Source organism: Canis lupus, chromosome 32 (assembly GCF_048164855.1).
Source record: "Canis lupus baileyi chromosome 32, mCanLup2.hap1, whole genome shotgun sequence".
In the NCBI taxonomy this organism is placed as follows: Eukaryota; Metazoa; Chordata; class Mammalia; order Carnivora; family Canidae; genus Canis; species Canis lupus.
Window position 1 is genome coordinate 39468906 of NC_132869.1, and position 17402 is coordinate 39486307.

The 17402-nt window shown below is 36.8% G+C and overlaps 1 protein-coding gene across 1 annotated transcript in view; it reads left to right on the forward strand.

The window, feature by feature from the left end:
• Nucleotides 1-13292, forward strand: part of ARIH1 (ariadne RBR E3 ubiquitin protein ligase 1) — a 117538-nt gene extending 104246 nt beyond the window's left edge. Inside the window, exons 12-14 of the mRNA XM_072809526.1 lie at nt 2161-2421; nt 4080-4192; nt 5144-13292. Of these exons, the coding sequence (XP_072665627.1) occupies nt 2161-2421; nt 4080-4192; nt 5144-5228 (459 nt within the window). The 3' untranslated portion in view covers nt 5229-13292. The remainder of the gene's footprint in view (nt 1-2160; nt 2422-4079; nt 4193-5143) is intronic.
• Nucleotides 13293-17402: the final 4110 nt, after the last annotated feature.

The following is a 17402-nucleotide window of genomic DNA, read 5'->3' on the forward strand; positions in this document are numbered from 1 at the left end:
CAACTCTGCCTCTGCTCTTGTAATGCTAAATCATCTGTAGACTCAGATGAGTAGGCATGACAGTTATGGACAGAAGCTGGACAAAGTTCCAAGTTAACTCTATTTACAAAACCAGGCAGCAGCTGGACCTGGCTTACAAGCCAGAGTTTGCTTACCCCTGTTCTAGGCAGTCAGGTTTGTTGTTTTGGATTTTTTTCCAAAGTGCTTTCAGGTTATCACTCACTGCATTCTCAATCCAGATTCTGGCATTTGATTTAAAAGTTGGTCTTACTTGCAATGGTGGTATGGGTTTTCTTTCATGTTGAATTTTAGAAGTGTTTTAGTGAGAAGCTATTTTAGAATTATTAAATCAAGTCCTCTAACATATCATGTATTTTAATATGGTAGTTTTGTTTTTCCATTTAATCTTGGAAATCTGACAGGCTTGAAAATATTAATGCTTTGAGGGGGAGATAAAATGCCAAGCAGATTATTTTCTACATATTATATTTGATTAACATAATTTTAGATTAACACATATTTATTAACATTAATATTAATCTTTAATATTAAAGATTACTGTTGAATGAATATTAAAGATTACCATTTAATATTAAAGATAGATATTAAAGCTAATATTTAATCTGCTTTTTAATCTAATAACAATTATATATAATTGGCATAATTTTCCATTGTGTAAGCTTTGATTTGATACCTGTCTGATTCTTGAATAGTAATATTAGATTTTTTGAGATGTTTTGGTATTGTATGATAGAAGAACCTCATGGTTGACTAATTATGTGGTTCAGATTAGTATTTGAAAGCTGGAGCCCAACCTCAGGGCCTGCTAGTGTCTGTGCTATTTGTAGTCTCTCAGGCCTAAAGAGAGGAGGAGGAAATGATAGTAAAAAGAAATATGCATGTGTGATAAGAAACCTTTTCATAGTGGTTTCATTTAACAAACATTTATTAATTATTTTCTGCATATTAGGCACTAGAGATAACAGTATTACTTGTTACCTACCTTGGGGTGCCTGGGTGGCTCACTTGGTTAAGTGTCTGCCTTTGGCTCAGGTTGTGATCCTAAGGGTCCTGGGGTCCTGGGGAGGTCTACTTCTCCCTTTCCCTCTGCCCCTCCTCCCTGTTTGTGTGTTCTCTCTCTCTCTCTCTCTTTCAAATAAATAAAATATTTTTAAACATAAGTAATAAATAAAAACAAAAGGTTGCATCTCTAGAGATTGACAGTATACTGGGAGAGACCAAGGTGAATTATTATTGCAGCCTGATAAATAAAACAAATCTAGATCAGATAATACTTCATGTATCTTTAAAACACTTTTAATATAACTGCAATACCATTATTATCTTTGTATATATATTTATTATGTTTTTAAAGCAAAACTTTAATATTAACTATCCAGTGTTCAGATGTCTCCATTTATTTCATAAGTTTTCTTTTATAGTTGGTTCAAATCAGGATCCACACAGGGAGTTAGATTTGATTGACATCCCTTGAGTATTCCCTATTCTATAGGTCTTCCATTCCTATTTTCCCTCCACATTGCCATTTATTTGTTGAGGAAGCTAAGTCATTTTGTCCCAGAGAATTTTTCATATTCTGGATTTTGTTGATTGTAATTTCCTGGTATCATTTAATAGGCTCTTTTATCTCTGTTTTTCCTGAAACTGGTGGTTAATTCTAGATACTTGAATTCAGACTCCATTGGGGAGTATCACCTACCTGGTGATACTGTATACTTTCTTTCGTATTATATGAGGAGTTATATGATGTCTGGCTGCCTCTCTGTTGTTTTCTACTTTAAAATGTTGATACTTCTTACTTGTTTACTTACTGCATACTGCAGAACAGTGCTATCCAGTAGAGCTTTCTATGATGGAAATGTTCTTTATCACCACTGACCAAACATGCGTGTTGAGCACTGGGGAACTGAAATTTTTTTAATTTAAATAGTGACAGGTGGCCGATGGCTGCCATACTGGAAGTATAGCTATCAGATATTCATAGCAGTATTAAATAGCAAAAGATGGCAAGAGATGTGTTTGCTCCTGATTTTAGCCTAAATCCCTGTACTGTTTCATCAGTAAATATGGTATCAGCTTTTGTGTGTATTTGATACATTTGTTATAATTACATTTCCTTAATTTTTCTTAATGGGACAGCGATCTAGGGCAGCCCTGCAGAGGTACCTGTTCTACTGTAATCGCTATATGAACCACATGCAGAGTCTACGCTTTGAGCACAAACTCTATGCTCAGGTGAAGCAGAAAATGGAGGAGATGCAACAGCACAACATGTCCTGGATTGAGGTGCAATTCCTGAAGAAAGCAGTTGATGTCCTCTGCCAGTGTCGTGCCACACTCATGTACACTTATGTCTTCGCTTTCTACCTCAAAAAGAATAACCAGTCCATTATCTTTGAGGTAGGAATAGCTACTGAGTGGGGAAGAAAAACCCCCATGTCATAGGACTACTTGGTCTTTCATAGATAAGATATATAGAGTTTTAAAAGCTTCTATCTGCTCAGAATTTAGATATCTTGTCCTAAACTGCATTCAAATTAATGTGGTTTAACCAGCTAATGATTAAGTGTGCAGACTCTAGAGTCAGCCCTGAATTTGAAACTGGACTTAATCAGGTTTTAGCTCTATTGACTTGGAGCAAATTACTCAACATCATTTATATTTTTATTTTAAAATGGAGATGATACTGGGTTGTCTGAGTGGCTCAGTTGGTTAAGCATCTGCCTTCAGTTCAGGTCATGATCCTAGGACCCTGGGATTGAGCCCTAAGTCAGGGTCCCTCCTCAGCAGAGAACCCACTTCTCCCTCTCCCTCTGCTTGCCATTCCCCCTACTTGTGTTCTCTTTCTCTGCTCCCCCCACCCAAAAAAAAATCTTTAAAATGTTAACAAGCTTTAAGTGAAATAATACATGTATATTGCTTATATAGCAACTGGCACATCATAAGTTCTCAGTAAAAGCCTTTATTCAGGCAAAACTAATATAAGATATTAGAAGTTAATATGGTGGTTACTATTCGTGGAAAAGTAGTGACTAACGAGGGCTTTTAGCAGTAATGGTTTTTCAAATAGAGTGGTCATTTGAAATTGATGCACGATAATGAAAAGAATGAGGTCTTAACATTTGCTACATGGATAGACCTAGAGAGAATAATTCTGAGTAAATTAAGTCAGAGAAGACAAGTAACCATATGATTTCACTTATATGTGGACTTTAAGAAACACTAATGATCAAACAAAGAAGAAAAGGGGAAAAAAAACCACTCTTAAATACAGAGAGCAAACTGGTGGTTGCCAGAGAGGAGGTGGGTGGGATGGATGGGTGAAATAGATAAAAGGGATTAAGAGGTATATACTTCCACTCACAAAATAAATAAATCATAGAGATGAAAAATATAGCATAGAGAATATAGTCAGTAAGATGGTATTAACATTATTTGGTGACAGATGGTGAATACACTTATTGTGATGAGCACTGAGTAATGTACAGAATTGTTTAAATCACTATATTGCACACTTGAAACTAACATAACACTGCATGTTAAAAATTGATGCATAAAACATTGATGCCTGTAAATGGCAAGAGATACGGTGATTTAGATGGATAAATGTATAGGACTAGCCATAGTACTAAAGGATAACGATTTTAATCTTCCATGGGTTGTTGCAAGAAGTAGGTGCAGCCAGCTATATAAACAGGAATGGGTTTATGTTTTTTCCGTAAGTTCCCTCCTTTTTTTGAATTTCAGCAGACAGCAGTTTGCAGAAGTAGAATATTCCAAAAGACTTTTCCTGATTGTTTTTAGGACTTTCTCTTAATATTCTTCCAGAGGTAATGGATGAATCTTCTGTTCTTTTACCATGTAAAAAATTATACTAGGAAAGAGAGAACAGGTTGTTAGAGGTGAAAGTGATAAAGAGCTGACGGGTAGAGAAACCACCTGTGAAAATTACAGTCACTGTTAAGAGCATTCTCTAGGCGAGGAAGCCAACGAGATGGTACGTCTTTCAGCTTTCATCTAAGCCAGAATTACTCTGTATTCCTCCTCCTCTCTTGCAGAATAACCAAGCAGATCTAGAGAATGCCACAGAGGTGCTTTCGGGCTACCTCGAACGAGATATTTCCCAAGATTCTCTGCAGGACATAAAGCAGAAAGTACAAGATAAGTACAGGTGAGATTTCTTGACCAGTTGTTGAGCTAAAATTGCTGCCCGTGTGCCACTAAGTGGGGAAATTTGATGATAGTGAAACTTGGATTTAACATACCCAATAATCCCGTTGCTGCCACAGATTTCTTCTGTCTTTTGGGCAACATATTGCAGATAGTGGTGCTAGTCAAGCATTTATCCCACTGGTTCTGCTTCCATTTAGCTTTATTTGCTTAGTTGCCACATTGTGAGGAAGAAAGAACCTAAGAAACGGCAAGTGGTTATTAGGAGGAGGGGTGAGATTAGGGTGCTTGTGCTAGCCTGGGGCTTTAGAGCTTTTATTAGATTTGTTTTTTTCCTAAGGAGAGGATTACTATGTCCTAGGGGTAGAGGTTACTTCAAAGCGTGCTACCTCTTAAGCTAAAGATGCAGAATGTTTGCTTTCTCAACGTGGAGCTGTTCTCCCAAAGTTGTTTCCTTACCAAAACTAGTATCTTTTTTTATAGTAGGAGAAACCTTTGGGCATTTGGAAAACTTGGAGATGTAGTCCCAAGTAATATTTTCACTTCCCTTAGTCAACTGTAGCTACTGCATTGCGTTTATAGTCACTTTCACAGTTAACAAAGATTTTATAGATGTGAGTAACCCTTAAAATTACTTTTTTCTGAAACTGTTACTTATCTGTAGAATGACAGGATATGCTTAGGAATTTCTAACATTTTGTTTCTCTAAAATTAATCTCCAAAACTGGGATTCACAACTTTTGAAGAATACCTTTTTAAAATTAGAAAATGATTTGTTGTGTACATCTAGACCTGAAAATGTACCTATTAAAAAAAGAAAAAAACAAGTGCTTGTTCCCAGTCTGGATAAACTGTAGGAGTGCCTTAAAAGAATAAGTTAATGCCTCTTTTTTTTATTACTGGAGGCTGACAAGTGTTTTGTTTTGTTTTGTTTTGTTTCCTCTGATTGCAGATACTGTGAGAGTCGACGAAGGGTTTTGTTACAGCATGTGCATGAAGGCTATGAAAAAGATCTGTGGGAGTACATTGAGGACTGAGAATGGCCCTGCATAAAATGAACTCTGAAAACTTTACCATCTAGAGTGCTCATGCAATTAAAACAAAACAAACACAAACAAGGAGGCACTAAGCCTGTTCTGACACCTCTGGTCTGTAGTACCAGAATTCTGTTTTGTTAACAGAAAGTTTAAGTAAATTATATTGTAATAAAAAAAGGTAGATAAACCATTGTACAACAGTATTCTAGGCCGCCAACAAAAGTGTGACAGACACACTAAAAGCCCTCCAACTTTAACTTGTAACGTAGCTTCATTCTCAAAGCTGACTCCTTTTTTTCTTTTTCTTTTTCCTGAGTATAGTGCAGTTAAAATTTAAAACAGCTCCTTGACACTGCTTTTCATGTCCAAACCAGCCATTTTGTTGTACTTTGGTAAAGGACCTCTTCCCCTTCCTCCCCTACACATACAGATACACCCACACACGCAGACTGACTCTCTTTCTCTCATACCCCAAGGTCATGAGTGAATTAGTGAATTAGTTCCTTGTAAAGAAAATTCTTGGGGCAGGGAAGGGGGTAGGCAGCAAGAGGAATTAAACAAAAAAACAAAAAAACTTTGTATATGACTTTTAAAACAAGAGGACAACACAGTATTTTTCAAAATTGTATATAGCGCATATGCATGGACAAAGCAAGCGTGGCACGTGTTTGCATAATGTTTAATTACAAAAATATTTATTCTTTAAAAATCTTCAAGATTATGTCTATTTGCTGTGCATTTTCTTTCAGTTTGCTTTATCTTTCCAGGGTTGAGGGTTGGGATAAAGGTGTGTTGGTTTAGCACCTCCGGAAGACCTAACTAGAGCTCTTTGATTTTACTTTCCTGAGATGACTTTGCCCTTTTTCCTTTTGATGTGTCCGTTAGTGGCCATGGGCCTCATGCCTTGAATTCCGGCTCTTGATCAGGGACAGGGAGCTCAAGCCCCGCCCCATGCCATGGCCTGACAAGGGCTATAACAGAGAGCTTTGTGCTGTCTTTCAAGAATGACCCAGTCCCCAGCCTCCTCCCCCTCCACGGCCTCTTTCATCTACCTAAGCCTTTGTGTGCCCGTGTCTTGCACACACCTGAAGGCTTCCTATGCTCCCTCTCACATCCAGAGGAAACATTTCAACTTTTTTCCCTTTTTTTTTTTCCTTAATTGCTGCTTTTGAGCCTCTTACGATTTTAGTTATGGCTCTTCTCTCACCCCTTCTTTACATTAGGGTGTCAAATAGAATGTTTTTGCTTTAAATATGAATATAAATAAATAGCCATTCACTTAGTTTCAGATTGTGAATTTAAAATGGCAGATACTGAAATTGCTTGTGTGTGTTGCTGTGGGTTCAGTTTGAAGGCAAACACCCCCTAGAACATAATATTCCCATCTAGTGCATTTAAATAGAAATCACTGAGTTTGCTTCTTTTCTATTGTCAGCAGATAGGAGAATTAATAATGCATTTTAGCTGTGATGTCCATTTTTATGAAATTTCTACTAAGAGCTATGTTAAAAGTAAAGGATGGTGGTGGTTTTATTAACTATATATCTGTTTAGGCCATTCTGGCTGTGGTATTTTTCAACAGGTCAGCATCCCTAAATCTGTCAGTTTTATACAGGAGTGCAGAGTGAACTAGGCAACTAGATCAAGAGGTCTTAATATCAAATACCAGTTTTCGCGACCTCTTTGTCTTCCTTTAAATGTCTTGCGCCTAGGGAGTGTTTACCATTTGTGAGGCAGCTTTGTCTGCTCTTGCATTGTACATCTTATTACTCCATTGGGAAGTAGATTCACTTTCCTCTGGCCTTTTGCCTAAGTTAGGCTTTGCTGAATCAACCCTACTTTTCCTTTTAGAAAAAGGTTGTTACATGAGATGTACTTGCAACTGTTCTTTTCCCATCAAAAATCAGTGAATGTTTGCTGAGTATATTATGCTGCTTCCTTAAACCACTTGTCGCTTTAGGATCAACTTCAACCCTACCTTTTATCCTCCCTTCCCTTGCCACTTCAGATGCAAATCTGAACTCAGTGTCTGCTTCTTTCATAGTTTCTTCTCCCCTGTCCCCTATCATTCATTTGACTTTATTTTAAATGACTGCATCAATCTTAAAAGACATTTATCAAAACTAAGGAGATTGTTGGTTTTGTTTTTTTTTTTTTTTAACAGAAAGCTTGAATGAGTTCCTTTCCCTGGTAACTTTGAAAAGCAGCCAGAGTTGCTATCTAGATATATGTGGCTCCCTTAAAATGTTTTGTGTATGTGTGGTGTTTTTAAAAATCTTACCAGTTAACTGCAGTATCTAGGTTTCAGTGTCATAAATCCTCTTTACATGCCCCCCTTGCAACAAGTATCCAAAAACAATGTGTGTACTTCATAATATCAGCCCCACCTGTGCTTTTTAGAGATGCTTTTTAGTTTCAGTGTTGGCATATTACCTAAGGGTATTGCAGTTGTGGGTGCATTCCCTAATTTGTATGGATCAGGGTGAACTGGCCTTTTCTGAACTTCCAAGCTTTTAACAGCTATCTCCATATTTGACAGAATTCCCTGAGTTAATTGCTTTCATTGTTAGTAGCTTCAGTGACCCCAGCTGGGATAGGCAAGCCATATTGTATGACAGCTTCCCTATTTCACCAACCTAAGTCTTTTTGTCAGAGGGCTCTATTCACGGTAAGCACCAGGGTCTCCTAGTTTTCTTGAGGGCAGTTACATTGTCTTTTGAAAGTGCATGCTTCATTTGAACAATTCATTGAGCAGTAGATGGACTTTAAATGATTTTCAATAAAATTTTGATCCAAAGCTCAGGATACACACAGTGGTAAAATTGAGTAGCATATGATATCATCAAACTCTAAATTCTGTGTAATTTGCTGCGACCCAGATTGTATGTGTTTTATGTGTGTTTAAATAAATATATTAAATACACATGTGTATACATACACACATATATAACAGATCCAAGACTGACTGACTTGATTTGAAATGGTTGAATCTGCAGTGTGAAATGTGGTTCAGCCACAATTAGGAACTGAAATTTAGTACAAGAGAGAAAAGGACTTGATGTAACAAAATCCTTTAGCTACAAATCCCGGTATAGAGCACTTGGGGGATGGGAGGGGGCGGGTTGGTGAGACAATCAGATCGGTAAATTGATTAAATGCTCCTAACCCTGTAATTTTGTGCATAGAGCACCCTGTGCTGTGGAAATAACTGTTCTTAGATTTTCATTGTAACTGGACTGTTCAGGTTGCCCAGAGGGAAAGAACATTCCTAATTCTAATAAAATAAACTTTTATTTTGTTATTCCATTAGTTACTTATGTTTATTTTTATAGTTAAAAAAAGATATATTGGTGGCCCAAGTCACCTATATTATGTGCCTTATTCACTGTTCCTACTTAATATAAAATGACAAGATTTGGTTCAGTTTCTTTGCAGGGAACTGTGAATGAGACCATCCCCAACAATTAACTTGGTTAAATGAAGCCTTCAGAGCATTTTCTGAAAGCTTTGCAATTTCTGTCTTGAACACTGAATTTAAATTGCTCTTTGTGTTGTAACAGTGATATTATTAGATGTTCAGATTTTTGTCAATTTTTTTAACATAAAATATTTTAAAAGTCATTTAAACTCCCTCACATTGCTTCCATTTAGCTTACCCTTAAAAGCTACTAAGTATCTCCTAGAGGGATGGAGGGAGAGTTTTATCTTAAAGTCCCCATAAGTTGGAGGTCCCCGTCATTGATATTCTAGCCAAGTCCAGATTTCAGGACAATTTAATTTGGTTTTATTTGGATCTGTTCATGTATCACTTTTGTCTTCAAAGCACTTTAACTTCTATTACTGTCTACAGAGGTGTAGAAATTGCTCTGTTTTACAAAAGAAGAAAATGAGGCTCAGCGAGGTTAAGTGACTTGCCCGAGATTTCAGTTTCTTCTATCTGAGGCTCAATCAATATTGTACTACCTCTTTGTATATTAATTGGATCTCAGAATGACCTAGCATTCAGTACTCTGAAAGGTGGATCTTAACTACAGTGTTGTGCTTTCAAACCACATAAAAGACTACATTAATGCCTGTTTGAGGAATGTTATATACTATCCCTGATCTTTAATTTGTTGATGCAGGGTTTCAACTAATGTGGCTCTGTGTTTTGCCCAATCAGATCAAACTAGCCATGAGAGAAGAATAGCCCTTCCCACTTTGCTGATTAGGACAGTCCTCATGGGAAGACTATCACATGTGATAGTTGAGAGTAAATGGTTCAGCATTATTTGATTTGATCTAGTGGCCAAGCAATTTGCAGTTAATTGGTCTAGTTATTTGCTCAAGTGAATTTTTAATATAAAGAATTTTGGATAGCCAACTGGAACTTGTTACAGAATCTGTTTTATAGGTGATAACTGAAAATGGACAAAACAGCCAATATCTACTTGTTCTCAGCATTTCTCCTTGGAACTGGAAGGCATATGGGGCTTTAAGAAGATATGTAGTGAGCGTGAGCATTATGGGAAAATCTTGGCTCCTTCAGGAATAGGAAAAAGTGTGGGCCCCTTTGACTTTGTCAAGTTTCTTTGGGGGTGTGTTTCTGGTTCATTTTAAGGAATTTCCTTCTTAATACCCCAAGATGAAATCGCCAACTTGGAAATGCTCAACTGGAAATAAATAGTGCCTATTGTAGGAGTAAACAGACAACTTCAGAGTTTTAATTTTTTGGTTTTTGTGGAATTAAATCCATTTTTAAGGCAACTCTTGGTCTTTCTCTAGGCAATAGCAGGATGGGAAAAATAACTTTTTTTTTTGAAAAGCAGTTTTTGGACTATGATTAAACCACACATATGCTTGTTTGGAGCCATTTTTGGAGCAAGAGCCAATTAGTATATAAAAAATCACACACTGATGTGTAGCAGCTCTGACAATACCAAAAACATGTTATTACAGTAATCCAGGGGTCTTGAGTAATACAGGAATCTCAAATCATATCTACAAGAGCCAGGTAAATATTTTAATAGACTACTGTGGGCTAAGTGGGCTCTGAGAGGAGCATGTGAAATACACATTACGTGAATTCTCAACTTTGAGATGTTGGTAATTTACAATATTCTTAAATGTAGGTCAAAGAAAAATTACACTTGGGCCATATTGGTTTTTAATTTGTATTAATCTTGTGTTGCTACTGATTGCCACTGTCCGTCTGACACACTGGAATCACTAAGAAGCTTCAAAAGAACAAAAACTAATGCCTAGGTTGCATGCCGTAGAGATTATTATTTAATTGCTTTGGGTTGTGTCCTGGGCATCAATAGTTTTTAAAATCTATCCTTTCCCGTCCCTGATGATTATGGAACACAGTTTGTAGACAACGTTGGGACAGTTGATCCACACGTGTATAGTTCCATGGAGGGAATACAGGTGAGCACTCGAGGTCATAAAGGACAGTGGATTTGTGGCAAATTCACAAGTTCAGGAAGGGGTTTTACTGTAGGTGGGCCCTAGCTGAGTGGGTTTTGTGGATTGGTGTCTTCTAAGGGTCTAGTGCGAAGTGCCCAACTTTTTTGTCAGTTTTCTGGTATGTGGTCCACCTTGGTGAAAATCATTTCACAAAACCCCAAAGCGGTAGAACTGACCAGCAGAGTAGAATGTTCAAGTCAGTTGGCAAGATATTCTCTTCCCAAGGGAGAGAAATCTATCTGGGAAGCCAGTTAGTGCAAAGCCTGAACAAGGGTAGTTGGTTATAAGCAAAGCTCTCATTAAGCTATTTGTGTAAAGTCAATGTACAATTCCACTTAATCACTGAGAGTTAAATTCAGAGCACTTAAGAGTTTCAAGTTTCTCACTGTTGCTTCATTCTTATGTTACAACTGTGGATTTTCGTGTTTTTATTCCCAGTGCGGTATAGTGGGAAAAAAAATCCGTATTTCTCAGCCATAGTTTCTTATGGATTTTTCTTTTGTAACATGGGGATACTAAGTATATAACTTGTTGAGTGCTTCTTGCCAGATGCCTTATATTCTCTGTATCTTATAAGCAGTCCTAAAACAAAGTAGACATTGCTATCCTATTTTATAAATGAGAAAAGAGGTTCATAGATGATTAACTTACTGAAAAATTAGAGTTTATGGTAGGGTCATGCTTGTCTAATTCCATGTGTTCATCTCATCATGCTCTGTTGTCTGTATTATAGGGATATTGTGAGGATCAAAGGAGATTAGTTGGAAAACAAAGCCTAGTTACAAATAAGCATACTAATACTAATTTAGGGGAGGAAAAAAAGATTCAGAGCTGTCTCATAGACTCCCAAAGGCAGGGTGAGATTGGATCCAGGAACTGAATTGGCATTGTGTGTCTGTACATCCATGTCATTCTAATAGCTTCTGCTTTTCCTGTCATCTACCCTGTAGCCCTGGGTGTTACATATTAACTGTGCCAGACAAATGAGACAGAACCAAACAATTGTGGGACAGGATCATTAATACAAATGTGGCTCAGAGCTTACTTCTGGATCGGGAGGCAGATCTTGGGACGTCTTGCTTTGCTAGACACACAAAAGGTGTCTGACAAAATAAAAATGCCCTGAAGTTTTTCTTTCTTAAATAAATGTAAGGAATTAGTATGTAATAAACAATTATGCTAACTTAGTGTTTACCAACTGCTTCAGGTCCATATGTTTTAAACTCACAATCCCAATTGGCTCAATTGGAAGAGTGTGTGACTCTTGATCTGGGTTGTGAGTGTGAGTCCCACGTAGGGTGTAGAGAGAGAGAACTTAAAAAACAAATCAATCCTGTGAAATAGTTACCATATCCATTTTATAAGAGAATAGAAGCTTAGAAAAGGTGGGTAATTTTCCTGAGGTAATCCTTTTGTATATGGCAAAATGAAAATTCAAACCTGGAATTCTTCAGTCCAGGCACTGTTCACTGGATGTGCAGCAGTGATGCTGGTTTGTCTGAAGCTATTAACCCTGATTCTACATAAAGACTCATTAGATTGCCCAAGGTCACCCAGACAGTGGCAGAGCTGGAGACACATTTTGACCACTACACTCCATTTCATCACGCTAGATACTTCTCAGACAGCCTGGCCAAAAGTACCTGCTAAATTATATGGACTGGCTAAGGGATTTCCAGCTTTAGATTGCCTTGGAGACTCAATGACCAGTTCTTATTTTTGGTTCCTCTTTATTCAAAACGTTTCCTTTGTTGTTAACCTCAGATACTCTACTAAGAAGGACCCAAAGTATGCTTTGTTCTGTCTCACATTTGAGAACCAACCTAGTGTTTTAATGAGAGTTAAGGAGCAAGCTTCATATTCTCAAACCTTTTTCAGAAGTCCAGTCTTGCCTATTATGAGCTGATGACTTGGTTTCTTATACACAGAGTAACATTTCTTGGCTTGGTGTCTTCTTTGGCACCTGTATGAGAGTTTGGTATTTGCTTTTCAAGCTGCCTGCTTTTTGCCATGGAGTATTCAAGTTTCTTGAAGGTGATCACAGGGACCTAACTCTTGTTCTGTATAGTAGACAGTTCTCTGGACAGCTCTCTAGGCTGAAATCTTGCTTCATAGATTTTAGATTGCCTTCCCATGACTAAAGTTGGTTTCTCTTTGTGTAAGAACAAAGCTGTGCCCTAGAAGCCATTTAAGTGCGCATTAAATGGTGATTTCTTAGAATTGTGAATCTGGGGGTTGTAGAGTGAGGATTCGGTTCTCTCGAATCAATGGGCCATGGTGGGATTCCTGAAGAGTGAGCAAACACACAAAGTAGGATTTCATCCTAAGTTTTCTGAGGGACACAATCTAAAAACACACTTACTGAATTGCCCAGCTTACTCTTGCAGGGAGACCCCCTATGTATTCTCCCTCTGCAGGTGACATCATTTGCTCAGAGGGAGTACAGCATAAAGTGATAGCCAGGATTATGGAGCACCTCTTGTGGGCCTACTTGGGCAGTAGACAATGCTCTAAAATTGTAAGTTTTTGCACATGCTCTCGTCATTTATAACCTAATTGCTGGTCTTCCTGGTATGAACAAAGTTGTTTGCTCATTAATAAATTCCTACTATATGACCCTGCCTTGTGGTTCATTTTTACATAACTAGGGCAAATACTAAAGTGTTTTTGTCTAATAAAAGAGGAAGCATGACCTGAGTGTCCAACAGCTACCCAAAACTCCTGCAACTAGCTTGGAGCATTGTAAAGGTCACGGCTGCAAATATCAGAGAATGGGCTTAATGAAGAGTGACAGCATTCTACATGCCTTTGAAGAATTTTCACTTTTTTTTTTTTTTTAACTAGCTTTCAGTAGAGTAAGTTAATTATTGTACTATCTATTCATGTTAAAATCACATTAGCACAAGTCAGTGCCTTACAATGGTCAAATGATTAGTGGACAACAATGGAAATAAACTATTGTCTTAACAAAATTATTTCACAGATTCTAAATGCTGTTTCTTTGGGACACTCAATTGTGTGTTCTTTAAGATAAATTCTATAATCAAGGGCCTAGCCCTTAACAGACCCTGAGGAGAGCAAATAGGATAGGTCAGTCAGTAAAGGTTTGGAGACATGCTCCTGGAATAGGAATCGTCCATTCACCTTTATTTTAAATTGATACATAGAATCAATATAAAATGCATACATTTTACATGTTAAGTTTGATGTTTTGGCAACTGTATACACCTGTGTGATAATCCAAAAGAAGGTATAGAACATTACCATTAACCCAGAAAGTTCTTTTGTGCATCTTTCAAATAATCTCTGCTCCCCTCCCTACTCCAATGACTATTTGCTTATTTTTATCATTAATGATTTATTTTGCCTGCTTTTGGACTTTATATAAATGGAATCATGTAGTATGTATTCTCTTACATCTCGCTCTTCTTTCACTTACAATGCTTTAAAGATTCAACAATATCGTGTCTATTGATAAAAGTATTCTTTATTGCTAAGTAGCTTTCATTTTATAAATATAACATAGTTTGTTTAATCCATTCTCCTATTGATGAACCTTTAGGTTCTTTCCAGCTTGGGGGAATTATGAATAAGGCTGCTATGTATATTATTATGTAATTTTTTAAATTTTATTTTGTGGATACATGTTTTCATTTCTCTTGGATAAATGCCTAAGAGTAGAAAATTACTGAGTCATATGGTAAGTGTATGTTTAACTTTTTAAGGAACTGCCTTCCTGTTTTTCAAAGTGGTTTACCATTTTGTACTCCCATCAGTGATGTATGAGAGTTCTAGTTGCTCCATATCCTTGTCAGCATTTACTGTTGTTAGTGTTTTTTTATTAGCCATTTTAGTTGGTATAAAATAACTGTGATTTTAATTTACATTTCTCTGATAATTAATGATGTTGAGCACTTTTCATATACTTACCTTACATTTTGTATCTCTTTCATGAAGCATCTTTCATGTCTTTTCCCATTGGATTGTCTTTTTGTGATTATTACTCTATGATTTCTGGATACAAGTCCTTTAACGGATATATGTGCTGTGATTTTTGTTGTTTGGTTATAGATAATGGCTTATCCACTTTCTTACTGGGATACTTTGATGAGCAGGAATTTTTATTTTGATAAAGCCTGTCTTAATCAATTTTTTCTTTTATAGTTTTATGACCTCCAGGTCACAAAGAACTTATTTTCTTCTAAAAGTTTTATGGTTTGGGGTATTATGTCTGAAATGGATCACAGATGGTCTAGGATCCATCTCAGTGGTTTTAAGCTTTACATCTATAGTTCGGAGTTTTATATTTAGGTATATGGTCCATCTCAAATTAATTTTTGTGTTCAAAATTAGGTTTATTTCAACTTGGATATCTAGTTTCAGTAACATTTGTTTAAGAAGATTTTTCTTCACCCATTAGACTTGGCATCTTGTTTAAAAATCAATTGATTGTGTGTGTGGTTATTTCTAGACTCTATTTAATCTGAAGAACTTCTTTTAGCATTTCTTTTATTGTTTCTCTAGAGATAAATTATCTCAGGTTTTATCTGTCATGTTATTATTTTACTTTTGTTTTTTGAGGGGTATTTTAGTTGGATATAGAATTCTATGCTGACCTTTTCTTCTTTCAGTAAAACATTTATCCTCAGGTCTCATTTGTTTCTGGTCAGAAGTCATCTATAATTTTTATTTTTTTACTTGTGCATAATGTAGGTTCACCCCTCTCCCCCATGATTACATCTGCTCTTTATCTTTGGTCTTCAGCAGATTACTAGGTATGTTTATCCTTATATGGAGTTTACTTAATCTCTTGGATCTGTGTTGATGTTTTTCACTAATACTGGATATTTCTTGTCCACTATCTCTTCAAATATTTCTTTTGTTCCATATTCTCTCACCTCTCTTCTCCTCTGGAACTCCACCTATACATATATTAGATGGTTTTATATTCCCTACAGATCTTAGAGGATCTTTTCTCTATTCTCTTGTTCTCAGTTTGGATACTTTCCAATTAGCTGTTCCCAAATTCTCTAATGCTTTCTTTTAACTCCACCTAATGAATTCTGGGTGAACTCTACATCCAGCATGGGGCTTGATCTCATGATCCTGAGATCATGCTTCACAGACTGAGCCAGGCAGGCACCCCTAATATTGTACTTTTCATTTCCAGCATTTCATTATGTTTATATAGTTACCACATGTCTGCTAAAACTTCCCATTTCTTTATGAATGTTGTCCACATTTCCACTAGATTTTTTTAAGCATATTTATTATAGCAATTTCAAAAACCCTATCGATTCCAGTATTTGACTTCCACTAGATTTTTTAGCATTTTAATCAGAGTTGTTTTAAAGATCCTAACTGATAATTCAGCATCTGGGGTGTCTCTCTAGTTCTGCTCCTATTGATCCTTTCCTGTTACCATGGATCTTATTTTCTTGCACATGCCTTTGATTTGATTGTATGCTGGACGTTTTGCATAAAAAAAAAAAAAAACGAAAGAAATATTACCCTCAAATTGAGGCATGCCCATTTTTCTTTAAGCCAACTTGGGTAGTGGTTCAGTTAATCTAATGTATATCTGACCTAGATCTGGGCTTTATTGTGGCTTTAAGTTGCCACTAGTTTTAAATATTTTGAAGGCAGAATCAGCACTTTCCCTTCAGTAAGTCCTGGGTTTGGGGCATTGGCAATATTCTAGAGATCTGACTTTGCTTCACAGCCAAGTCATCAATCAGTCTTTGGAAATGTGAGAGATCTCCTCTTTCTAGTAAAAAATGTGGACAAACTGAGCTAGCTGCCAGGTTTTTTGGTCACTGGAATGGGGCATGGGGGAGGTATTGGTCTCATTCCCTGTATGTGCCCTACCCTAGTCTTTTGAGGAATAATGCCCACGGAACTTTGGGTGTGGATCTCCCAGCTCTCCCACCCCACTCTTAACCTTCAAGAGTGCCTCTGATGGATTTTTCAGTGTCCTTCCTTTGCTCCCTTATTTTTAAAGGGTATCTTGTATTTGGGACAGGCTCTACTTACCTCAAAGGCAGGACTAATCTGTCTCAACTCTTCTATTACCCACTCCATTCCCACTTTATTATGTCCCTGTGCTTGGTTAAGATACAAGAGAGAAGATTGGTGAGTGGGTGCAGGCTTTCTCTGTGGACCTGGGTCCTCTCAATGCTAATATCATGCCAGTCTCCATAGGCCTATTAAAATTTTGTTAAATTTCAAGCGGTTTCTCTTATTCCCCTATGGTGGATTCCTCTTCCCAGAATAGTTCAGGAATATTAGCAGCCATGGGTCTGTCTTTTCTATGAAGGACTGAGCACTTTCTGGAGGTTGGTTCATTTATGTTTCTTTACGTCCTTATCTTTCTGATGAGTTTTAAAAGATTTTTGATCTTCTAGCTAATCTGACCTTTGTTTGCTAGGATGGGAGCCATATCCTCTTATGATTTTCAACATCCAAATAAGACGTGAATTCCAGGAATGAGAATTTTCAAAGTGGTTTCATTTACATATTAACTAATTTTTAAAATTAAAAGTAAATGGATAATAAAAAGTCAAATTTTATTCAGTGGTAAACAGTGAAAAACAAGTCCTCTTCCCATTCTATTTCCCCTGGCCCTCTTCATTCCCTATACAGAGACAAACATCATTACCAGTGTCTTGCAATTTCTTCTCAAAATTCTATTTAGAAAATGTGAATATACCCCTCCCAACTTATTTA